The 27,144-nt window shown below is 37.7% G+C and overlaps 1 protein-coding gene across 4 annotated transcripts in view; it reads left to right on the plus strand.

The window, feature by feature from the left end:
• LOC149241998 (protein NPG1-like) overlaps positions 1-27,144 on the plus strand; it is a 230,287-nt gene that overhangs the window by 127,194 nt on the left and 75,949 nt on the right. For all 4 annotated transcript variants that reach the window (XM_089374106.1, XM_089374108.1, XM_089374107.1 and 1 more), the window contains 2 exons: positions 12,749-13,965; positions 14,192-14,339. In XM_089374106.1, coding sequence (XP_089230232.1) covers positions 12,749-13,965; positions 14,192-14,339 — 1,365 coding nt within the window. The remainder of the gene's footprint in view (positions 1-12,748; positions 13,966-14,191; positions 14,340-27,144) is intronic.

The raw sequence follows: 27,144 nt of genomic DNA on the forward strand, positions 1-27,144 counted from the left end.
GACATTCTCAAGCAGAAAAAGCAGATCTGCATTGCATTCGCTGCAAACGAAATGGATCACATGATGCTTCTACATGCAAGCTACCATGGGACAAAATTGAGCAGAGAAGAAATCAATAGAAAGGTAAAACTGATGACACAGACAAAGGTAAAGCACCTGAATCCGCTCACTATATTGAGGCACAATGTAACATTGGAGTAAATGAAGATTTGTTTAATGCTTCACTTGCTTCTTCGAAAAATGACTGGTTGCTTGATTCAGGAGCAACCTGTCATATGACTCATAGGAAATATTTTTTTGAAGATTTCACTGATAATGTTGATGGAGCAGTATACTTTGCAGATCAGTCAAAAATCAAGCCATCAGGGCTTGGCACAATCAGGCTTAAACTGCCTGGTTTTCCAGACTTTCTTCTGGATCATGTTCTATATCTCCCACAGCTCAAGAGAAACTTGCTGTCCCTGGTCCACATCCGCCAGCAAGGTCACTCCATTCACATGTTTGATGGAAAGCTTGAGGTAAGAAAGGCATCTGACCACTCACTTGTCATGAGGGGTATAGAAGAAGAAAGACTTCTTAAACTGCAAGGAACCTCTGCTCATGCACAACATTTCTCATCATGAAGAAGGTACACTTCCGTCAAGTTTATTATGGCATGCTAGATTTGGACATTTAAACTATGATAGTCTCCGCTTGTTGAAGAAAAATGGTGTTGCTGGTTTGCCTACAATTCCTAGAAAACATAAGCAATGTGATGCTTGCATTCTAGGAAAGCATAGCAAACAGTCTTTTCATGATTCACATTCAAGAGCACATAGGAAGCTTGAACTCATTCATTCAGATTTATGTGGTCCAATGCCTGTTCCTTCTGCAAATGGAAATAAATATATCATGACATTTATTGATGATTACACCAGAATGTGTTGGGTTTATTTATTGAAGAACAAATCTGATGCTTTTCAAACATTCAAGAATTTTCATAAGTGGATTGAAAATGATGCACAATCTCATATTGGGTCTATTCGCACTGATAATGGAAAAGAATATACATCAAATGAATTTGAACACTATCTTCGCCAACATGGGATTAAACATCAAACAACTGTGCCTTATAATCCTCAACAGAATGGTGTAGCTGAAAGAATGAACAAAACAATTTTGAATATGGTACGATCCATGCTTTTCTTCAAAAATGTAAAGATAATGTTTTGGGCTGATGCTGTTCTATGTGCTGCATATATAAAGAATAGATGTCCATCTAGTGCTATAAGAAACAAGACTCCTTATGAATTGTGGTATGGACATGTTCCTTCGGTAAAACATCTCAGGATCTTTGGTTCCACCTGTTATGCTTTAATACCAAAGGTACATAGAAACAAATTTGGTGCTAGAAGTCGTAAGTGTATCTTCCTGGGGTATTCAAACACATCTAAAGCATACCGTCTCTATGATGAAGTAAATAAAAAGTTTGTTGTATTTAGAGATGTCATTTTTCTTGAATCATCCAAATCTGACAGTGTTGTTGAGCGGCAACTTGATCGCTTGGATAGATTCACAAAACCGAAATCATTTCAAGAGTTTGATAATCAAATTCCACATCTTGAAGGGGGGATTCCTATACTAGAACAACATGTGGAATCTTCTTCTGAAGAACAATCTCCCCTGCATGAAACTCCAACAACGGATGATGCTTTAAGTGATGTAATTGATAGAATTGGGAGAATCAATCTTGATTCAGTCCCAACTCAATCAACAGAGCAGCCTGGACCATCTCAGAAAGGTCCCCCAAAGTGGCTGACAAAGACACTTGAAAGTGTTCATCCTGATGAAACTAGAAAAACAGGAACCAGAAATACAAACCGACAAGATGGAGGTGATGTAGATAACTCTAATTCACCTGTTGATATGGATGTTACTTATGATTGTGAATTGAACTTGTCTACAGATTTTGAACCAACTTCCTTCAAAGAAGCTGCTTCTCATGATGAATGGAAAGAAGCGATGCAGAAGGAGTATGATGCCCTCATAAAGAATGGCACTTGGAAGCTGGTTGATCCTCCATTTGGAACCAAACCAATTGGCTGCAAGTGGGTCTACAAGAACAAGTACAAAGCTGATGGCTCACTTGACAAGCACAAAGCTAGGCTTGTGGCAAAAGGTTTTGCACAGAAAGAAGGGGTCGATTATGAGGAAACTTTTGCCCCCACAGCAAAATGGGCCACCATCCGGACACTCTTTGCATTAGCTGCTCAGAACGGTTGGAAAGTCCATCAAATGGATGTAAAAACTGCATTCTTGAATGGAGATCTAAAAGAGAATGTTTTTATGTCCCAGCCTGAAGGATTTGTTGTGAAAGGACATGAACACAAAGTATGCAAACTTGTGAAGTCCTTGTATGGCCTCAAACAAGCACCACGGGCCTGGTATGAAAAACTAACTGAGCATCTTCTGAAACTCAACTTCAAACATTTTGATCTTGATGATGCAACTTTATTTGTCAAGAAAGTTGGCAAAACAGTTGTATATCTTGTGGTATATGTAGATGATCTTTTAATGACAGGGAACAATGAAAGCTATATTGCATCCATAAAGAAAGAATTAGGAAAAAGTTTTGAAATGACTGATTTGGGCTATGTTCATTACTATCTTGGCATTGAAGTAACCTAACATCCAAAATCCATATTTCTTTCTCAAAAGAAATACATTGGAGATTTGTTAAACAGATTTGGCATGACAGAGTGCAATCCTCTTTCTACTCCAATGGAACAAAACTTGAAGCTCACATCTATTGAAGGAAAGGAATTTGAGGATGCAACAAAGTATAGACAGCTTGTAGGAAGTCTCATCTACCTCACTACTACCAGACCAGACATTTCATTTGCTGTTGGAATCCTCTCCAGGTTTATGCAAAAGCCTTGTGAGGGACATTGGTCTGCTGCAAAAAGAGTTCTAAGGTACTTGAAGGGAACTCAAGACCTTGGAATCAAGTATACACAGGTGGATGACTTCAACTTGATTGGATACTCTGATTCAGACTTCGATGGAGACAAAGAAACTGGGGTATCTACTTCAGGATATGCTATGAGTCTTGGATCAAGAGCTGTCTCCTGGAGATCATGCAAACAATCAGTACCAGCAGATTCCACAACAGAAGCAGAATATGTGGCAGCAGCTGAAGCAACGAAAGAAATTGTGTGGCTCAGGAAAATTCTTGAAGATTTGTAGGTAAAACAAATACAATCAACTCCACTCATGATTGATAACACCTCTACAATAAAGTTGGCCAAGAACCCAAAGTTCCATGATCGCACTAAGCACATCAATACTAAATATCACCTGATCCGACATCATGTTGAGGCCAAAACAATCCATCTCCGTCATTGTTCCACAAACGAGCAAATTGCAGACATCTTCACCAAAGCGCTTGGAAGAGAAAAGCTTGAAAGATTCAGAACGATGCTTGGACTCACCAACATCCATTCAGATTAAGGGGGGGAATGTTGACACCTAATCCTCAATGGATGGGTGAACTGGAACGTGAACAGTCATCAAGAAGATGAACTGATCCGTCCCATTTATGTATATAAATGATAGTTAGCTAATGAATTATGCAATCAGTTTTTCTCTGCCCATTCTGGAGTTACCCTGGCCTGACACGGATAAATTCCCCATTGAGAAATACCTCCTATCTCCAGCCCTTGTCTCTCCCGACTCCACTTCTCTAAACCCCTGTGCAACACTTGGTTAATAGCTTTTGCGCCCTTACCAAAAGATAGAAAAATTAACCCAGGTAATAGCCTCCAATCCAACTCGGAAAATCATTGTCCAAACTTCAGTCTAACAATAAGAAAATTCCCTACAAAATCTCGGAGCCTCTAACCCATGCTTGCTCCCACAATGTGCTCCACAAAATACCTTTGCGCCCAAGAAAAATGCACTACTGAATAAACTCTTGCAATGATGTCCAATGGAAGCTCTGAATTGAGCTCCCCAAATTGCCTCACTAGGGAGATACTCGAAGTTCTCTGAAATGAGGGTGGAATTCCGCTTGGAATTCCTGGTGCTAAACAACACTCTGGCCCTTGTGCTAAACAACTCCAAGAGAAGATGAAATATGAAGTGTAATAGTCAAAATATGATCCAAAAAATGAGTCCCTCCTTTTATATTTTCTCTCCATCATTCTAGACTCTTTTTAATATTATTTTATTGGTGGGGGCCATTTCCCACCATTTTAATAAATAATAATTTGCCGCCAATTTGCAATAAAATAATAGTTGCCACCTTTCTCCAAAATACTAGTTGCCCCTTTTAATTAATATTAGCAAAATTGGGCAAAATTCCCATGCTCACATAATTGGGGATATTACAGTCCTCCCAGCCAAAAATTGCTTGTCCTCAAGAAATGGCCGAACAAACACTCTCTCTATCAACTGACCCAAATGGCTACTGTGAACGATACTCGGGTCCCAAATGTGCCACTAACTCATCCCTATCCCCAGAACTATCCCGTCATGAAGGAGTCCCTCGATACCAGGGTCCCAAGCCATCTTGATCAATGTGAAACACCCCTTTCTCCACTCATTGTCCAACCTAGTACAGGCACCCGAAGCCCTCAAATGGCTACTCCTTTGTCATCTTGGCTACTCCTTTGTGATCTTGTCCATGCTTCAGAATACTCTTCTCATGGAAGCTTCGTTGTACTTGCTTGTTTACATGCTTCGACCTAGTAGCCCATCATGACTTCATCCTGATATTGCTTCAACATTGATTTTTCTTTTGTTGGATGGCTTCTTCATCACGACATCTTTGTAGAGTAGAATCAGTTATCTACATCTTTCATATTTCCAAGGCCTTCATAGGTGTCAAGTGTCCTTCCTTACTTTGTCAGAGTTGTCCTGCCTTCTTTTGGGAGATATCTTCAAATTATTTTATCAGATAGTGATTCTCGGTGATCATGTTGTTCCTCACATGCTTGATCTCTTTCTTCATTTGCTTCTTCTTAGATAGATAGGTCAACCATCTTATGCTTCTTGTGAGAGCACTTCTTCATTGCTTTCTCCCTAGACTAGTCAACATTTCTTTTTGTTTTGTAGTCAACAATCTTATACTCTGTTGATTTGTGGTAGCATCGGATATGCTCTAGCCATGAAAATTGGTGGAGAGGCCAAAGCACATGAGATCTCCAAGACCTAGAAATCGTTTTGGGAAATTCCATCCGGATGAGGAGTTATTAAAATAATTAATATTTTTAATGGGTTCCTAAGTCTAAATTGAGGAAAATAAAAATATTAATGGGTATTAATAAACATTAGGACAAGAAGCTTCTAAGAGACAAGGATCAAGTCTATTTTAATCTTTAGCCATTGATTAGGGATTTAATATCGACCGTTGATTCATCAACAAGAAAAGTATAAGAGAAGACTTGAGGGTCATTTGGAGATACACCAATAGATACTCAATATCCCAAGGAAACTCGATTTTCAGAGAGAGGGAAAATCGATTTCAGAGGGAGAGTTGCAGGGTGGAGGAAGAGGGGGTGATTAGCAGCAGTCATGAAGCTCAGAAGAGGTGATGCAGGAACTCTGAGAGACAACGCAGAGAGAGATGTAGATCATAGAGACTCAGTGGATGACGCAGAGAAGGATAGAGCAGCGCATAGCTAAGAAGTATGATGCAAGGCTGGTGTAGTAGGGAAAGGAAGTCCTCCAAGGTGTCAGAAAGTCTCAAAGAAAATTCTCAGGTGTCTTCTCCCAATGGCTATGCAATTTTTTTCTATAAAAGCCATTGTTGCTGAAGATTAATGAAACCCTCCTCTGCTGCACCGGTTTTCCCGCATTGGGTTTTTCCGGGGACAATTGTCCAAAAATAACTGTGTTGATGTGTTTGATTATTGTGCATGTACTTGTTTTTTTATAATGGTGTGATATATGAGTAGAATTTATTTTAATATTTACTGAAGAGATTTCATAAATAACTTATTGGAACATAAGTAGGTAAAATAAATCAGTTGTTGCAGTAATAGAATTTCTGTTTAGAAATTTTCACATACTCCTTATGTGAGCATATTCTTTTGTTTGACCTTCATTGCATTGTAGTACATGCCTTCGAGCATGTTCTTGGTGAAAGAGATTCTTTCATACTTGATCATGTTATAGAACTATTCCCACGACTCAATAATATACCAATGATAACATGACTTAAACTTTGATGCATACACACCTCATCTTGATTCTCATTTGATAATCTTAGCTTCATTTGGTTGTCCTTGGTGTGGCCCTTCTGCTTCATCTTAGCTTGCCTGCATATCATCCTTTTCTTGAATCCCATGAATGGGATTCCCAATGAGACATCTGCTTAGGTTCATGAACCTTCTTTTGAAGATTCTATCATAGGATCTTAAAGACCCTTGCCTTGCAAATGTTTCTTTTCCTTTAATGATGGAGGTCTTCTAAGATTCTTAATCATGTTCAATCTTCTTTTATCATGGATGAGGTCCTATGCTAGGTATGCTTCTTCTATATGAATATCTTGAGCTATATCTACCATGCTCCTATATTCTAGAAGATATTTCTACCCATGCATTTTTATTCTTATTATAAATTCTACATCTTCATGAGTATCTAGAACTCTATGTACATCATGCTTTTAGATTCTAGAGGATGTTTCTAGCCATGCAATTTTATTCTATTCCTACATGCTCTTATACTACTCAAAACTTTGAAAGAGGACTTGAAGTAAAAAGTTTGACCTAGTCATAGTAGAGATCCGGAGGATCTTGATTCTTTTGCTTATTTCCTTCTTCTTTCACCTCTTAAGTTACGTGAGCTTCTTCCCTATTTCTTTTGTTGTTGTTGTCCTTCTGAAGCTTAGGGAAATTCCTTTTGTAGTGTCCATATTCTTGGCATCCAAAACATTGGATTTTGGACATGTCTTTGTTGTTTGTTCTTCGTGGACCAATTTTGCCAAATTTTCCCTTTCTCTTGGCCATGCTAGCAAATGCTTGCTCCTTTGATCCCACATCTTCTTTTGCTTTGAGTCTGGTTTCCTCTATCCTGCATAGAGACCACATTTCACTGAGAGTGGTTGCTTCCTTCTTGGCATATATGCTTGATGTGAAGTTGCCCCAATCCTCAGGTAGAGCATTGAGTACTATAGTTGTCATCTCTCTGTTAGACATGACTTCCCCAAGCTCTTAAAGTTGATCTCTCATTTCAGAGATTTTCATGAAGTAGGGAGCTATTCCTTCCTTTGTTATCTTCATCTTGTACAATTCATTCCTCAGAGATATTACTTCTCTAGTTGTGGATACCGAGAATAGTTGTGCTAGCTTATCATAAATTTCTTTTGATGTCTCAAACTTGGAGACATCAGGAATGAGAGAGTCTTTGATTGATTCTATCAAAATCCTTTGAGCTCTTGTCTCATCCTTATTGTACTTGGCTAAGGCTTGAGTTTGTTCCTTAGCAAGGATAGTGATATTCCCTTTGACATGTTCCAGGAGTTCATTCTCCTTGAGAACTAGATCAGTCCTCTTATTCCATGCAAGAAAGTTATTGGTACCTACCAATTTATTGCTTTCCTTGCAAAAAGACATTGATGTATATTCAAAAGGGGACATGTACTTGATAGATTTTTGAGATGTAATGGATTTGCTTCCTCCTTGAAGAATTGATGGTTTGCCTTCCTTGGATTTTGATGTTCTTCAAGTTGCCTTCTTCAAGTGGACTTGCTTGATGACTTGGAGCTTGATGTAGGTCCTGCTTCAATCTGCTCTTCTTTGTAGGTGCCTTTATGTAAGGCTCTTCTTCTAGCTTTTGTAGACCTCCTTGATGAATGATGGATTGTATACCCTTCTTGTCCTTGAAGTGATTGAGACTTCTAAGCTTGATGCTTCAACCTTGTAGATGCTTCTCCTTGATGAGTGTTCTTGAGTTTCCCTTTCCTTGATGTGTCACCTTAGCTCTGATTCCATGTTGAAGAATCTAGGGAAAATGTGTGTAGTGTGATTCTTCGTTACTTGATAACAATTTGCGGAGTCTTTTTACTTTTCTTGTTAGCTTAATCTTCTTCTTCTTCTTCTTATTAATGCATGTGTGTGTACTTCATCAAACTGCTACCAAAGCATAAGAACAAGAACACAAGATGTTGGCTCTCTCCCAGGGCCAAAACCTCTCTTCTTGAGAGGAAAAATCTTTTGTTAATTTCTCTTATTGAAGCTTCTATTGATCAATGCCAAATCCTAGACCCTTGACTAGGATATCCTCCAAGCACATGTCAAGTCCTTTCCTCTTTTCTGCACTTTGTTCCCCGACATATAGGCTTCCTCCTTCCGACACTTTTCTCCCCAACACTTTGTCCTTCTTCTTTGTTTCTTGTCTAGAGATAGACCTTCCTTGAATGAGCCTTCAAGATGAGGTGTTCCTCTTCTATCCCTTGTTCAATCAGATTTCTTCTTTGACCAAGTGAAATCCTTCTTGATGTATGGGTGTATGATTGTACTGTTGTTCTGCTGCATTAGTTTTCTTATGTGTGGAGGGTACCCTTAGTGAATTAGGGTCTTTTCACCTTCGCTAGAGAGATAGGCTTCTTCGCTAGGGTTGGGAGTCCTTGTAGGCTTGATTTCTCACCCAAACAATTAGACTTATTCTTTGACCAAGTGAGATCATTCTTGATGTATGGGTGTATGACTGTACTGTTGTTTTGCTGCGTTAGTTTTCTTATGTGTGGAAGGTACCCTTAGTGAATTAGGGTCCTTTCACCTGCTAGAGAGATAGGCTTCTTCGCTAGGCTTGGGAGTCCTTGTAGGCTTGATTTCTCACCCAAACAATGGACTGTTGTTATGCTGTAGACATACCCTCACTGCACCTCGCACGTGTGATTGTTTCTAGCCCTAGAAACAGTGCCTTATACTTCGGTCTTCTTTCTTACTTCGCTTGATGTCCTTCCCTCTTCGCTTGGATAGAAGGCCTAGTAGGCCTAGTTTGAAGCCCAAACAATGATGGATGAGCAACCTTAAGGTTGCTGCTATAGTGACCATAGTCAGCCCTTCAATTCCTCGCACGTGTGGCTGCAGCTTACCCTAAAACAATCCTTTATTCTTCGGTTATATTTCCTCCTTCTTCGTTGCTCTAGAGGCTCCCTTAAACTTGAATTTTCCACCTTTCACTTGGCTGCACTTGCTCGCTGATTTCAGAGATGATCTTCGCTATCTTTGGAGGAGTGGACAACCTCTATATATAGAGGACTGTCCCTCCTTTAGGCCGAATTGACTTTTTCTTCATTATTTTCTTTGTTTTGCTTCTTGAGGAGGACGTTGCTGCATGGAGAGGACTTGCACTTGTCTTGGAGGTATTCCTTTGACCTTTATATTATTTTATACATAGTGTAACATGCCCTCAAAGGGTCTTACATAAATACATTGACTCTTGACTTCCTAGAACCACTTAAACATGTGCTTGACCTAATTCAATGAGCAAGAAACTCATTGACAAATACTTTCTCTTTTCTTGACTAAATACAAAAGTCAAACTTACATTTATGAAGACCGAACCTAGTTACACTTCCTTCAACAAGGAAATCACTAATGTTGCTGCTAGAATGGAATTTAAGATTCTACTATGAAAAATGCTTGGATCACCCTGAAATTGCAGCCACGGGCTCCACTCCTCATACCCAAATTACCCAGAAAGCATTTGGCCCAACTCCAAGCAAAAACTGAACCCACAAAGTGATGCAAATTTACCAGTTAATCAACAATACGCTTTTCTATAAGAATGAGAATTTCGGGACCGAATATCGTCTTGAAAATTTTGTAAAATTAGTGGGAGACTTCTCTTAATAAACCCACAAAAACCCAGAAAGGAGTCCACCAACCCCCGGTGACCCCCAACAAGTGTGAATTGCCCAATTTGGCCAGAAAACGCCCCACAATTTTGATACTACTGAATTATGCCCAAATCAACCATGGGAAATTCTTCCCAGCTTCGGATAAATTCTCCACTGAGAAATACCTCCTATCTCCAACCCTTATCTCTCCCGACTCCACTTCTCTAAACCCCTGTGCAACACTTGGTCAATAGCTTCTGCGCCCTTGCCAAAAGATAGAAAAATTGACCTAGGTAATAGCCTCCAATCCAGCTCGACAAATCATTGTCCAAACTTTGGTCTAACAATAAGAAAATTCCCTACAAAATCTCGGAGCCTCTAACCCACGCTTGCTCCCACAATGTGCTCCACAAAATACCTCTGCGCCCAAGAAAAATGCACTACTGAATAAACTCCTGCAATGATGTCCAATGGAAGCTCTGAATTGAGCTCCCCAAATTGCCTCACTAGGGAGACACTCGAAGTTCTCCAAAATGAGGGTGGAATTCCGCTTGGAATTCTTGGTGCTAAACAACACTCTGGCCCTTGTGCTAAACAACTCCAAGAGAAGATGAAATATGAAGTGTAATAGTCAAAAGATGATCCACAAAATGAGTCCCTCCTTTTATATTTTCTCTCCATCCTTCTAGACTCTTTTTAATATTATTTTATTGGTGGGGGCCATTTTCCACTTAGTTACTTTTTCCACCATTTTAATAAAATAATAATTTTCCGCCAATCTGCAATAAAATAATACTTGCCACCTTTCTCCAAAATACTAGTTGCCCCTTTTAATTAATATTACCAAAATTGGGCAAAATTCCCATGCTCACAAAATTGGGGATATTACAAGCAATCACTCATATCTGCACTTTCATTCTAGGTTATAAGTGCATTTCTAGAATGTACCTCCAAGCATAAGCTTGGTTGTAATAAAGATAGGACCACCTTCTTCACACAATTTGTGAAGTCTAGATCCTCATTCGCAGTTAACACAATGACCTCGCAGTTCTCTTGTGGGCAATCCCTTGTAGGAACGGAGACACTTGAGTGGTTAGAACTCCACAGGAGGTATCGTTAATGAGGCCTTAGCCTCCTTCCCTTGGACTTCTCTCTACAAGTTGCGTTCGAGACTAGTTTCAAAAGAATTAAGCAGAAGGATTCACCTAGATTAGGCATATAATTAAAATTTATCAAGATCTTGCATCTCACATAGATTCAGGTCCTGCACTTCATTTATGATAGAATTTGCATCCTGCAACAACTGTTCATCTGGTAACTTGGAAATTTAATCCATATTGTGCAAGTAATTAAATTTAAAGGCACTAGTCTATAATTCATAATCTCAAGGAATCTAATCAAATTGTGCTTAATAATCCTGCTTTCCGCTCAATTTCAACCAAGTTGCTAGGCCATTCAGTTGTGTCTCCTGGACTTGTCGGTTCCCAACAAGTTTCTCATTATCTCATCCATAGAGACTACCCCCCTTAGCTTGCATTTAGGATACAACTTAAACAAAGAGGGCAGGGATCAGTGTGACAACCCCTGTCTTGAACGTTGTTACAATTTTGTGTACAATTTGAGCGACAATAGGTATAACAAGGGTTTGTAATGTGACATGAAAAGTGTCAAGTATAGTGTAAGGGAAAATGAACACGCAATATCAATTTGGGTCTTCCTAGTAGTGCCCCTCCTATAACCCTAAGGCCTCAAGGGAGGTCCCAATGGACTAGGGCTAAAGATTAACCCCCTGGTAGGGTGAGAGAACGAATTTATTGTTAGGATCAGTCAATCTTTCAGATCTCCCCTTTATCTATATCAAATTCTTGAAACAAACAAGTATAATCACTTGATTACAAAATAATCAAAGTACCTTTTGAATAGCAACCTTCCTTCATCTGAAAGGAAATGTTGGATGGTGAGAGGTGTATGAGTGATGCAGATAATGGAGGAACATGGCAGATCATCATCAAGAAGTGAATATCAGCTAGCTGTCTGGCTATCAAATGCAGGGGAAAAGTTTTCTCCTATGGGGTTTTACCCATTTTGGTGGGTAACAGACAAAATAGATTATTTTGGGTAACATTTATTCCTCTTATTAGCTAATATTAAAGCTATGTAATATGATTAATGCATTGCATGCATGATTATGTGGTAGGAAGGCATCAAGAAAGAGAATCATTTACTCTCCACTCTTCTATGTATGCCGTGTGTTTCTATCATTTGAAGAGAAACTTTGATGTGGGATTTCCTAGCATGATGAGGTAAATCCCGCTCATGAGTAGAGTTCTACACTGAAGTGTGAATAAAAAAATCTCCAACTGATTTTTCTAAGCCAAACAGAAGCTGAAATATGTTTACATATAGACAACCAAATCAACAAATCTAGGAGAGAAATACTCACTAGATCATAAAAACTAGCAACAAATCACAAGAAAAGAGATAGTTTGAAAAATATTTTCAACTACTTCATGAGACTAAGATACTAAAAGAGATATTTAAATAATATCTCACAAATAATCACTTAAGTGCACACACAACATCAATCACATGATAAAACTGCAGTCTCTATCAAACTCAAATTTAAATATTTCATGTCTTTGCTTTGAGCATGTTTAGTCAGTGCTTGGCAGATTCAAACAGAGATCTAATCTGCGTCTCCAAAAGAATGGTTTAGAATATTTCGTAATAGATATACTTTCTTTTAGTCAAGTCTTTTGAGAAGTACACAAGTAACCAGTCTAATTTTTTATGTACAATAGTGATGATTAGTTTGATTTTTACTTGAAAATGTCTAACAAGGAATTTATTCTTCAGAAATATCCCTAAAAAGATTGAAGTTTATTGAGTGGCAATCAATTTTTGGCTTGTTTGATTTGACAGAAGCTGCTCAACAGTGCAAATTTGTGTTAGAGACAGTTGAATCTGCACTACCTCGTGGCATGCCTGATGCCTTTGGAGAAGATGATTGCAAATTGCAAGAGACTGTGAGCAAGGCAGTGGAATTACTTCCAGAACTTTGGAAACAGGCAGGCTTGTTCCATGAAGCAATAGCTTCTTATAGAAGAGCTTTAATTAATCCTTGGAGACTGGATTTTGAACGGTCAGCCCGAATACAGAAAGAGTTTGCTATATTCTTGCTTTATGGTGGTATTGAAGCAGGTCCACCAAGTTTAGGATCTCAAGTGGAGGGTGCATTTATTCCTAGAAATAATATTGAAGAAGCAATACTCTTGTTGTTTATCCTTCTTAAAAATTTTGCACTCAAAAAGATTCCTTGGGATCCTACAATCATGGATCACCTTACTTTTGCCTTGTCAATGTCAGGACAGTTTGAAACATTAGCTGAAAAATTTGAAGAAGTGATACCTGGTATCTACAACAGATCGGATCGATGGTATACCCTTGCTCTTTGTTATAGTGCTGCAGGTCAGGATGATATTGCTTTGAATCTTGTGAGGAAAACTTTAGACCTTTCCGAGAAGCCTGATCATAGCCCAGCAGCTCTATTGGCTGCAAAATTATGTGGACAAAGTTCAAAATATGCTCACGAAGGTGTGCATTTTTCACATAGAGTATTGGAAACCTGTGAATGTAAATTTGATCACATGAAAGGTGTTGCCAGTCATCTGCTTGGGGTTGCCCTAGGGAGGAAAGCTAGATCTGTTGATTCTGACTCTGAAAGAACCAAGATGCAACATGAGGCTCTTATTGCTTTGGAAGAAGCTGCAGTGTCAGAAAATAAAGATCCTGAGGTGATGTTTAGTCTTGCGTTGGAAAATGCTGAGCAACGTAATCTAAACATAGCACTGGACTGTGCAAAGAAGTATTTGGCTATGATGGCAGGGGCTTCATTAAAAGGTTGGAAGCTCTTGGCCCTTGTTTTGTCAGCACAACAGCATTTTTCTGATGCTGAAATTATCATTGATGCTGCCTTCGACGAGACAGGAAAATGGCAACAAGGAGAGTTATTGCGTCTAAAAGCAAAATTGCAAATTGCTCAGGGACAATCTATGCATGCTATTGAAACTTATAAGCTTCTTCTTGCTCTTGTTCAAGCTAAAAGGAAGCCTGTGCGAGCTGGGAACTCAAAGCTTAGGGTATGGCACTAAGCCTTTACTTTATCTTGGATAATTTTTTTGCATATGAATTCAGCGGCTTGTTTAAACTTTAGTTCAACTGGGGTGCTCTCTTGCTTTTGTAAGGTGTATTTATTTAATGATCAAAATGCTTCTTTACTCATTGTGCACTCTGTAAAGGTATAGGGTGAAAGCAAATTTAAAGACAGTAATTTCAAAATAACAACAATTTGTCCTTATTGGATAGGATGGAGATGACAGAGTTCTAGAACTCGAGGCATGGCAAGATTTGGCATATCTTTATATAAATCTTGGGAAGTGGCATGACGGTGAACTTTGTCTTGAAAAAACTAAGGCTATAAAACCACATTCTTCTATAAGCTGGCATGCTAAAGGTGAAGTATTTTCTCCTAGATTGTTGGAGAGAAAATAGGTTTTCAGTGAAGTTTTCTTCTAATTGTTCTGATATATTTATTTATGTCAATAATGATCGGAGTAAATGTTTAATCTAATGGATAAAGATGGTGTTAATTGTGTATTTTCTTAACCTCTTTTTTTCTGTAAACAGAACTAAATTTCACAACAAAATTTTGATTTGCACCAGGGGGTGAAATTTCTTATATTTCCAATCTTTACTACTCTATGCACTTTTGCATGTATTGAATATGAAATAGGATGTGTGCATTGGGATTAGTGTAGAATGATAGGCAGGTGTCTTTGGATCACTGGTGCCTTTCCAAAAGTGAAACCAATCATGTTGAATGTAGGTGACCCAACATTTTGGAGAGCTTTAAATAAAATTTCTGACTATATCTGATTGCCAAGGATTTCTCTTTGGCTGTGCTGAGATTGTATTTCAACTTGCTGCTACTGCCACATTTTTCTTCTGTTGCTGTACCCAAATGAAGTTCCTGATGTACCAGATCATTTCATGAGTGTGACTGGTACCATCTGAATTACATTTCTGTAGGCACTCTTCTTAGAAGCACAACACTGGGAGATGGGAACTTTGCGAATTTGGTACGATTCATAAGCCTTATATTGAACATTTGTTTTGTGGATCATCTTGTTTAGGAGAGATAGTGATGGAGATGCATGCGCTACCTTTCTTTTACATGATTGGAGGGTGTTTGCATGTTTGGAGGTGTATTTTGTTGTTCAGTTCACATATTTGGAGCACCTGTGGCAGTAGTAGATCATTTGTGACACTTATCCACATCTTTTGATGGATGTTTTTCCATTGGAGAATGCGTTTGGAGTGTCTTCACATTTCTCAGGGCATAATCTAGATATTTAGAGGCTATGTGGATCCCTTGGCACATTCCACTGTGTTGACCACTCCATGTCACAACCCCATAGAAGTACACTCCCTTTTTTGCAAAAGGGATATTTCTTGATCAATGTGTCTGTGCCGTCTAGCTATCATCATTAGCCTAATCATCATGTTATAATGTAAACCCATTTTGCATGTATATGATGTAAATAATCTTAGCAGAAATGTGTCATGTATATAACAACTTAGGTAAACCTATCTTTCTAGTGACGATCTCCATTCTGGGAGGTTTTTTATCTCACCGATCCATTCTCGGATGGTCAGTAGAGTTTTTTCCTCCAGTTTTACTCCAAAGTTAAAATGGATTTTGTCACTAGGATCTTTAGGTGAGTCCTAGTGTTCTAGATTGAGTCTATGTAAAAGTAATTTGGGAATAATCCTAACTATTTGGTTAGGTTATTTTGTTACAAATTGCTTGGTCTGTTGGATTATATTTGTGTCGTAGAAATGTGTAGTTTGTGAAGATCTATTACAAATGGGTTTTCCCCCTTATGATGTAAAAAAATATGAAAATCATGATGCAAAGTGTCTTGAGGGTTGGAAAAATAATTTATTCCCTCATATGTTAATTAATTAAATTTTCTGACTTAAAATTAATTAAAATCCTAAGCTAGAAATTTAATTAATTCTAGGTCCTAAGTAAATTTAAATTCTCCAAAGGAAAAATTCGTCGGTCCTAAAAAATTAAATTTTAAGAGGTCTAGGGACTAAGGTAAATTAATTATTTTGATAAATTTTAAACCTTTGATCCCTGGGGTTAAGTCAAAGTCAAATTTTTGGGGAAATTAACTCAAAAATTTAATTTTTGAGTTAATTAAAATGCATTTAAATGAAAATTTCGAATTTCCTCAAAAATTAAATATTTCGACGGATGAGATTAAAAGAAATTTTGATCTTCATCAACAGTCGAGATTATTTTGATGATGATCACTCGAACTAGTCGTTGGAGGATTTATCTTTAAATAGGAGGTCATTTGTCAGTCGATCCATTCGATCTTTGAGTCGTGTGCTTAGCAAGAAGTTCTGGTGTAATCTTTTTTTGAATAATAAAGAAAGACTTTGGGGTTAAATTCTGTTGGTGTTACTCTTCATGGGAATACTGTAAGATGTTTTATTTCATGCATGTTTTTTTCTAATGCCATTGATGATAGCTTCTGAAGAGTGATTTAAGTACAACTATTTTGCTCAGCCGCTGGGGTTTGAATAATAAGTTAAATTTTGAACGTAATAGCAGTTATCTCTATTTGTCTAATTATTATTATTATTTTCTCGCTCTATTTTTAATGGCTGGATCGAGTTTTACAGGGAAATCTTGATTTAGATCATTGGGCGTTATGGAAAGTTTTTAGTTGGACTAGCCAACTCCCGTTCTGTATTTCCCAAAGAGCCCAACTAAATTAGCTCCGGGCTTATCATAAGGTTTTTGTTTTGTGATGCATGAAGGTTCCGAGTTAACACCTCTTTATATATATATATATATATTTTTTTTTTAATTTCTGTGCGGCGTAATGATAGATCTGGCTACTTAAAGCCTTTAGCTTGTAATTATTGTATTTCTCTAACTTGGGTTTTTGGGGCTTTTCAATTTTATTTGTATATCAAGTTTCTGGGTGTTTTGTTTTTGTCATTGCAGGTACAGATCTGAAAGAGAAATTTTATTTAAAGCCAGACCTAGGCCTTGGAGGGTAAGATCTGGCCTCAATATCATTTTGCAAGGACATTTTTTTCAGAAAATTTTACACCTTGAGGGTTTTAAATTTAAATCTGGAGATTTTATAAGTGTTTTAAGGACAAATCTGAAGCAGAAGAATATCACTTTAATTAAAAATTTCTCGATTTTTTTAAAAGAGTTTGAGCTACCAGCTTTTCGTGCGTTTTTCTTTTTTTGGAAAATTTCAAAATTTATTTTGCTGCCTTTGGTTTTTGATTTGCTGCAAATTTTGATTTTTCTTTGCCTAAACCCCTGTCTCCGACTCCCTATCTTTGCTGTCGAAACTTCTAGCTCCTCGCCCTCTCTTCATCTTGTTGCTTGTGTTTTCCTTTACCCTGCAGCTTTTCCTTCCCTCACTGCTCCACGAATTTGCCAGATTGTAGTCCCTTCTTGCTCATTGCCCATCCACGACTCCCTTTCCTCTTCTGCCCCATCTCCTTAGCTCCTGTCCATGCTCCTCATCCATTGCTGCATTCCTCTTTACCGCGACTCCTCCTCGTTCGACCTACCATCCCCTCGATCCCCTCACAGAATCCTCCGGTCATCTCCCTACTCCTCCGCGTAGGCTCCATGCCTCCTCTCGACCTGCATTGCTGCCATTGCTCAAGCTCAAAGCTTTTGCCGCCGCCACACCTGCACACAATCAATTCGATTTCGTTTTCTTTGTTTTTATTTTTATTTTGTGTATGCATTAGGGTTAGTGCGTTTTCATTAGGGTTACCTTTGTTACTTTGGTTAGACTCATTTTAAATTCGATTTTTTGTTTTGGTTGTGGTTTCTCAATTTTCTTTTTATTTTTGTTTTGATTTTTCAATTATAATTCACAACTTTTATTTTTATTTTTATTTTTATATTTTTTAAATTAAAAATCTAAAAAAAAACATTTAAAAAACTAAAAAACTAAAAAAATTTAAAAAATTTTGTGACTTCTAAATTTCAAATGAATTAAACAAAAAAAGAACTTGTGCTTTCACGTTTAAAAATTATTTTTTTATGTGGCCTATGGCCCATTAAAATTTTAATTTATTAAATCCTTTTGATTTTAATTATTTTTGTCACATTAATTTTTTTTTATTAAACATTTGCCACATTAAGTTTTTTCATAAAACTTAGCACATAAAAGCAAATTACCTAGGGAAATTAAAAAATTTTCATGCTTGGGTTTTTATTTATGCTAAGAGTTTTTAACTTTGAAAATTGAAAAGGGGAAAATTTTATGGTCAAACATGCTTAAATCAAATTTAGATATTGACTATAGGAAAATTAACAAATTTCCTAGATCTAGGTCATTAAATAAATTCATTTTAACTCTAGGATCGTATATTGCTTAGCATTTAAATTTCATAGTTCTTCATGGTATTTAATTGCTAGAATCTTTTGCATGCTAAAGCTTTGAGCATTTTACATTTAATTGTTCATGATCGTCACTTCCATTACATTTATAAATTTCTCTGGATAACTTGTTGTCATTTGGTTTATGGTTAATTGAATATTAGGGCACTGTTCTAAAATCATTTCTATCTTGTGGCTGTATAGTCTTAGTTGTTTGATCTAACCATTTCGGTTAACCAGGACTTGTTTTACATTCGTCAAGTTGTTCATCCTTAAGTCTCCTAGAGCCTGTGTTACACAGGTTTCCTTCATTCATTTACCCCTAGGGACTACCCCCCTTGACTTGTCTAGGAGAGAGTCTTAACGGAGTGAGTAAGGATTAGAGTGACAACCCTTACTTTGAGCGTTGTCACGGTGCCCGGACACTTTGTGCGACAACACACTGCAAGAATACAAATATGAAAAGGAGTGCCCCACCTTTGGGTATTGTATGGTATCAAAACATCTTTTACAAGTATGGATCAGTTCTTCTAGTGGGTGTGCCTTGTTCTAAGAGGATTCCAGGGAGTTATCATTCATTAATTTATAAAGATGAAGTTGAAGGAACACTTGGTTAGAGGATTGTTGTGTTAAAACAGGTTGGAGGTAGTCCCCCATTCATGCTGATAAAGATATGATAAGATAATTTTATTAATGTCCAATAGATGATCACAATAGTAGGTCAAACTGAAGGATACATCCAGTACGAGTACAATGTGGGAGTGAAAACACAACTAGTAAATGCCAAAGCCAAAACTAGGATAAAATGAAGTAAAAAAGGGTACAACAATAGAGCAACCTCCAGAACATATATGTAACTAGATCAAAAGCCCTCAGTGATGTAGAAGACTACGTGAATAAGTTTAAGGTTGGAGGTTGATGATGTCAAGAATGCCAGAGTTTGATAGTGACAACAATGGGGGCAACAGTGGCACTAGCTCGCTATCGAAGTCCTATGAATCCAACGAGGTGTCTATCTACACGATCCTAGGGGGTATGTAGGAACGAGGGATACTCCTAGCATCCAAGGCTGAAGGAAAGACCCTCTAGATAAGTATCTGGTTTTTCTGTTGGGGCTCGGGAGGAGTCCGCCGTAGGGGGTCACCCTGCTTAAGAACCATCTAGAACTAATCCCTCTGACGCTCTGGGTATGAGTAAACTGATGTCTCGTTCGACACCTCTGCAATGCTCTCAAGGATACCAGTTGGCCTCCCAAAAGTGGGGGCTAAGGGGAGACCCGAGGTCTCACGGTTCTACTATCTGAAATACTCTAGAACTTGTTAGATCTAAGACTTTTGTGATCCATCCTTACTATGTGATTAATCCGAAAGACTACTCCCTACTCTAGAACTTGTTCAAATTCATATGGATGATAGAATTTCTTATCATGGTAATTACTTGTGACTATATGCATTCTTTTAAGTTTTTTTTTTTTTTTTTTTTTACTTGTTTAGTTATGTCATTAAGCAATTACACATTAGCAAAATATAGAGAACATAATGCACAAGAGACAAGAGATAAGAGACACTGGTAATCAGGCTCCAAGCCACAGGGCAAAACTCTGGAAGGGGGAAAACCCAAAAATCCTTCTCTTATAGAATTAGATCAAAATGAGATATCCAAGACCCACGACCAAGACCAAGAGCAAGACCAAGATGACCACAAAGACCCAAGTCAACCCTCCTCCAAGTCTCCTCCAACCAAGTCAAACCCTCTGAAATTTGGTCAAAACATAAAATTTTTGAACCTGCAATGAAGGATGAATTTCGGACCTGTAATTTTCACAGAGATGCCACAAAATCTTTGCAAGTGTGAGCAGAAACAAGCTGGAAAACTCGGATTTTATCTCTCCTTTGACTTCGACTAACTTTTCTTCTTGTTTTTGTCACAAAAATCGATGTGATGTATTGATGAGTGATTGGTATTCCAAGTGATCGAGTTGACTTATATATGTACTTATCCAAGAGGGTCAAATATTTGCCTCTCAGGCTGACTTGTCCAATGATGGTCGACTTGGTCTTGTGTTGACTCTTTGACTAAAAATAAAAGTTCCTTTTTTTTCCTTTCAAAAGTCCAAATGGGACTTGACTCAAATACATTTCTTTTGACTCAAAATAATTTCTTTTTGACACTATAATCATGAAGAACATGCTTTGACCAAAAACAAAATAATAATAATGAATATAATAATAAATATATCAATGATAATAATTACATTTTATTGCATTATGAAGACCAACACTAGTTACATTTTCAATAGAACTCAATTCGTTGCTTGTTGCTCTGATCAGCCGGATCAACCTGGAAGTCTGATGTGATTGTCCAAATAGTCCTTGAGTGAGGCATGGTATGTAGGATCTGAGATCTGTGTTTGAATATCTTCCTGATGAAGAGGGCTAGGCATCTCAGGTTAGGATATCAAAAGAAGGTAGTGAGAGATCCTCCTGAATCTCTATAGAGGTAGTGGTAGCACCATTTGATCTCGTAGTATAGGGGGCACCTAGAAATTAACTCTAACCCAACTAATCAACTAAAATGCATTGATGTGCATGTTACCCACCACTTGCGATTAATGTATATAGGAGAATTTTTTTCTCCTAGATGGTCCTCAGTTGGCAGCCAACAGCCCCTTGCAGCCACCAGATAGCTTGATGTGCCATTATCTCCACCACCTGAGACAACCAAGTGGTCCCTTGCCCATCTGTTATGGTTGTATGGTTGAAGGTGAGCATCCTGACCTCAAAGGTACGACTTTTCATTGGTATAGATGAGTAATTTTCCTTACTTGTCATGGGCACTTTTGGGCATGGATTGGTGGGGAGATTTGGCAGAAAGAGTGGGCTAGGTTTGTACTCTTGTCTCCACTGCCCAATCTCGTGGTTAACCTTGTACCCTAGTCCGGTGGGATCTCCTTTACTGGTCATTAGCTTTAGGGTTGGCACTACATGGGAAATCTTGATTTTGGTTGCGTGGTACTGCTTTCCGACACCATATACATCGCCCCCTTCCACTCATTTTAGCCCCATTCATCTTTTTTCCCATCCTGGTCCACATATGTCCGCTGGGTCCACATAAGGTTAACGTCCCCCTATCCTTGTCCACACCTTGGTTCGGGCTTGGAATGATGCCCCAGAGGTTGATGTAGCTAGAAAGAAAGGAAAAAGCATAATTTGGCCATTCTCAACAGGAAATGTACCACAAAATGCAAAAGATGGTCGAGACATACAAATTTAGGGTAACGACCAAAAGTCGTATACACAGCGGAAATATTTAAAATACTTCAAAGACGTAAATTTCCATTGTAAGACATGCAACTGTATATTGAATTGGTGTAAGATGATTACAAATGAGAATGAGGGCCTGCTTATATACCCTAGGCAGGTGCCCTTTCATGAATGGTCATGTCTCTAAGACATGCCTCTTCATTAGTAACCAACTAACCATTAGTTAATTAATTATTATATATTATTATTATATTTATATGAATTATATTCATAACATTTAGCACGTGGGCAAAATCCAAACATGAGCTCTATCCCTTATCCCTGGCAATCACCTTGGTTCCTATGGGCCCTAGATGAGTTTCTTCCATCATTAAGGAACCCAGGATTGTCCCAACCTTTGGTGGGCGATGAATTGCCCCACCTTAAAGGGGTACCCACTGCTATATATTACACAACATGCTCTCATCCCATGGAGCCTCGAGTAGTTATGAAGAAAAATCAATCAAAGGCAAAAGGCATATGAAGAAAGGTGGAAAAACAAAGGTCGGGGTAACTCATGTACCGCAATTTGCTTCCTCCTACACTCATATACCCAAGTTTACGATTCTCTTATTATAGCTACCCATGTACCATGACATATGGTTTGGATGATTCCCTTGATCCCCAGTTCGTTCCATTACTTTATTATGTGCCACCTACCACTTGAGGGATGTACCATGGACATGTCATCCCTTTTAAAGGTTGAAACCACCTAATAGGGTCTTTGATTAACCCTCTTTTTAGCTTGGAGACACTTGTACATGCCAAAGCCCACTATGGAAGGGCACCACCATGAAGTGTCCCATTGATTCCATGACTTGTAAGCTTTTTACTTGACTATTCTAATGATTTGTTTATTGGAGGGCAAGGGGATGCATTGGATATTATGCAGGATTGCGGGTGTGTCTCCATTTGGGGCTTGGTCTCACTATATGTAATTACAAATAGAACAAGAATATTAGCATGCATATGGGACATCCATATGATAGCTACATATGCATGAACCGCATGTATTGCACTAGTATACATACTAGCTAATATTGGAAAATGTTTAAGTTTAGGTTAATAAATCGTTTATCGAAGTAAATTCCTAACTCTCTAGAATTATAAGGAATGTATTGAATGGGGCCCTTGACATATGTATGATACTCCTTAATCAAAAGAAAATATGAAATATATGAATTATGAAGTAAATTCATTTAATTTACAATTTAATTTGATTAAAAATAAATAAAATAAATTATTTAAATTCTAAATAAGGTAATTTAATTAAAATTATAAATAAAGTGAATTAATTTAATTAAATGAAATAAAGTTAATTAGAACTAAATTAAAAGAGTCAACCTACGTATCATACAAATTATGAAGGTGACCCACTCTAAAAGAAAGGAGGAGGATGCTAGAAGGTACAAAACCGACTCCTGAAGAGGGAGAGTCGGTGGACTTTATGCATATAAAGGAGTTGGGAAAACATTGAAAGGGAGAAATTTTCTTCGGAGTGTGGGAGTTGGAGAGAATACTGTGAAGCCGAGAAATAAGTCGAAGATTTGGAAAAATTGAGCCTCAATCCTTGGAGATTTAGGCACGTGGGCAAAGGACCTTAATTTTAAAGTCCTCTGACTCTGGGTACTGAAGAGGTTGAACCCATATTGGTAGGGTGGATTCAGTTGGTTTGCTAACGGGATCGGATTGGGAGCTACAACCACGCAGGATTGACTTCAACTTTAGTTCAAATTCAGTAGCCAGGTATGTAGCTGTGTATTTAATTAATAAATTCCGCTTAAAATTTTACTGCTTGTATTATTAGTATCAAATTCCGAAGTTTTCCAAATTCAGTACCTTACAATTAAACCCATCCTATAATTATTTTTAATTTATATTTAATGCTAAATTGTTGGGAGATTACCATGAAACTTAAAATCAAATCCTATTCAATACAATCCAATTTTAAAAATAACATAAAAACCATAGAAAAGTTTTCATATATATATATATATATATATATATATATATATATATATATATTACTGTAATAATGTTTGTTTATATATTTTGACTTATTATAGATACTGCAAGTATAAAGATAGTTGATTAAATGATATCTTAGCATGTAGGATACTATAGTTTTATAAATTCTCATGAAATAATACAATGAACTAGGAAGACCCAGCATTATATTAAGTATTATTACGCATCAGGATAGAACAACATGCATTAGCACAAGGAGGTAGCGATACCACCCTCCTTGACCTCAGTACCAGTAAGACCTACCTAGCAGGTAAAAATAGAAAAAAAAATATACCCGTATGAGAGCTTGAATTTATGAAAATTATATTTATTAAATCTAAATCATACCTCAGATTTTAATAATTTTATTATGTATCTAGGAAAAGCTACGATGGTAAGGACATATCAACAATGACGACGTGATCGAGTAGAATCGCCATCACTGACACCACCACCATCGTCACCACCGTCGCCATCGCCATTGCCATCGCCATCACCACCACCACCACCAAAACCATCATCAACGCCAATCGCTTCAACACCTAAGTTAATCGTTATAATGTGGTCATTGGAAGCCATATTGGAAACATTAAAAGGGCCACCAATAGCTAATACCAAAGAAGAGCAATCTCAACTTGAAGAAAGAATTCCAGCAGAGCCCAAAGGTTTTGATTATAGACTAAGTCACAGGACACGTCCTCCAAGGTCCCGTGTCCCGTATTTTACGTGTCGGACACGAAAACGGCCCTAAAACGTGTCGAAAATGTTTTTCATCGTGTCCTGTAAAATGTAAAACGTATTCGCCGGTTTTCGTCATGTCCAGCATCTAGAAAACGCGTATTCCGTTGATAGAAAACATTGCCTGCATAAGCTGCATTTTTTTGAAAGAAACAAATAATTTTTGAGTGGAGCAACGTAATGATCAAGTCTAGGCCCTAGTATTGATATGCTATTCATGGTAATGTTAAATTCTTAAAGTAAAAGTGACATTCTCCTTAATCTTCATTTTCATCCTTTTACCTAAATTTTTAACATTACCATGAAATGACTCAGGATGTTTGAGAGTGGTTCCGGCCTCATTGGATTTCATATGGAGAAAATAGAATTTTAGATTTCATTCAAAATGCAGCAGACTTATCAGTTTTTCAGGATTTCAGGATTGGGAGATTGTAATGTTTTCAGGTGACACCACCTGGCCGGGCTACCCCTACCACCAGTAGAGGACGTGGTCTACCTCCTATAGCTCCTACTTCTAGTTCTTCAGCTTTTAGAGCATAGAAAACTCCACTGCCAACTCCACCAGCACTAGCATCTGCATCTAGAGGGAAAGGGAAAGCTGTGGCATTTTCTCGCAAGAGGGGCAAAGGAAATCAATAGGATTAGACTTTAGTTATTTTCTTATGTGCTTGTAAGTTGTACATGAACAATGAACATTGAATATTCAAGAATCAAGACCAAGCATATCACATTCTAGTTTCTACATAGTAAATTTTGATTCTATTTATTTTTTAAAGTGAACTATGAACTTTGAGAAGTAATTATATTTTAATTTGATTAAATCAGTTGCAACCTGCAATTTAATATGGATAAAAAACTATATTTCGGTATATATATATATATATATATATATATATATATAACGTGTCCCCCGTGTCTTGTTTCCAGGTCGCTGCGTTTCGTATTGAATAATCGTATTTACGTGTCCTCTGTGTCTCGTGTCATGTGACTTAGATTATAGATAATCAAAGGAAGACATTTCTATGGAGCTGCAAAAAATTAAACTCCCAGAATTTTCAGAAGGGCGAGCTGGAGAACGTGTTGAAGCATGGTTAGAAGGAATGAATAGATGTTTTGCACCAAGAGAGAACTCTTCTATTTCTAAGACGAACATTGCTGTATTTCAGTTAAATTTAAGTGCTTTGATTTGGTGGGGGAATTTGGAAAAGAAATTACACCTCACAACGGATAATGTTCCTTGGGAATTCTGCGCCAAGTACTTACCTCCATATTTTCAAAAGCAACAAGCCAGGGCCTTTCATACGCTAGTCCAAGGTAGCAAAACAGTGGAGGAATATGAGATAAGGTTTATGGAGCTTGTGAAATATATTCATATCTAGATACTGACGAACGTCAAGCTGAGCACTTTGTATATGGATTAAATCCTTGAATCGGGGCCATGGTTAGGATGTGGAAGCCATCATCAGTAGTCGAAGCAGTTCAATGTAGCCATTATGCAGAGGAGCATCTAGGGATAAAAAGGGATATCACGCCGACAAAAACCCCACAACCAGGATTTCCACGAAAGAATCCCCGAAACTTCTTCAGGGGAAGTAGCTTGAGACCACCTCCTTATGGTAATAGATTTACCCCTAGAAGAGTTGGAGCAAGATTTCCTATGACAATTAATACCATAGCTGCTGAATCATCAAACACAAGTCCATGGAAATCTCAAGGAACTGCTAATAGAGGAAGAAACACGAGAGGAAGTGGCACAAGAGGACAAAGTTCCTTGTTTAGAAACTCGCAATTTGACTCAAGGGGATCACCCCAGGTTAATTGTTCGGGATGTGGAGGACCACATTTTCAATGTGATTGTCCAGAAGCTTCGTCAAGTATAATGCATAGAACAGGAAAAGAGCCTTCATCAAATACCCAAGGAAATCATAGAATCCATGCAGTAGTCAACAACAACTAGACAACACATCAGTCCACTGTAGTGGAATGCTTAGGTATTATTAATGGCATAAAAATTAAAATATTATTTGATACTAGTGCCACTGATAGTTTCATTTCGCCATATGCATAAAATAAATGTGGGTTGGTAGCCTGCAAGCAAAACGATTTCAGACAGGTAGATATGGCTTCAGGAGAACTTCAATCCGTAGACATAAGTGTGGAGGAATGCAAAATTGATCTAGGGATCTGTTCGACTAAGTTAAAGTTTATGTCAGAGCCCTAGGAACTTATGACCTCGTCATAGGTATGGATTGGTTAGAAGCTCATCAAGCTTGGGTAGATTGTTATGGGAAAAGAATTTTTTGGATAAATGATGAAGGAGACATGATCCAAATCCAAGGTATCAAGAGAAAGGAATCTTTACGCTTCATCTCAACAATGCAAATGAAGCATTGCTGAAGGAGAGGTTGTCAGGCATATGCAGTTCAAGAAGTAAGCAAAGAGAAAGGATCGTCCTTAGAACAATATCTGGTGTTAGCTGAATTTCTGAATGTTTTTCCAAGGGAACTGCCAAGATTGCCTTCTGAAAGAGAGCTGGATCTCAAAATAGAATTGAAACTTGGTACAGAACCAATTTCTTAAACACCTTATAGAATGATAGCCCCAGAACTTCAAGAATTACAAATTTAGTTGAAGGAACTATTGGATATAAGACACATTCGGCCCAGTATTTCACCTTGGGGTGCTCCTGTAATTTTTGTCAAGAAGAAGGATGGTTCCTTGCAATTATGCATAGACTACTGAGATTTAAATCGAGCTAAAGCAAAGAATTGGTATCT

Source organism: Pinus tabuliformis, chromosome 8 (genome assembly GCF_031772625.1).
Source record: "Pinus tabuliformis cultivar Carrire ecotype Pingquan chromosome 8, CPIR1, whole genome shotgun sequence".
Lineage (NCBI taxonomy): Eukaryota > Viridiplantae > Streptophyta > Pinopsida > Pinales > Pinaceae > Pinus > Pinus tabuliformis.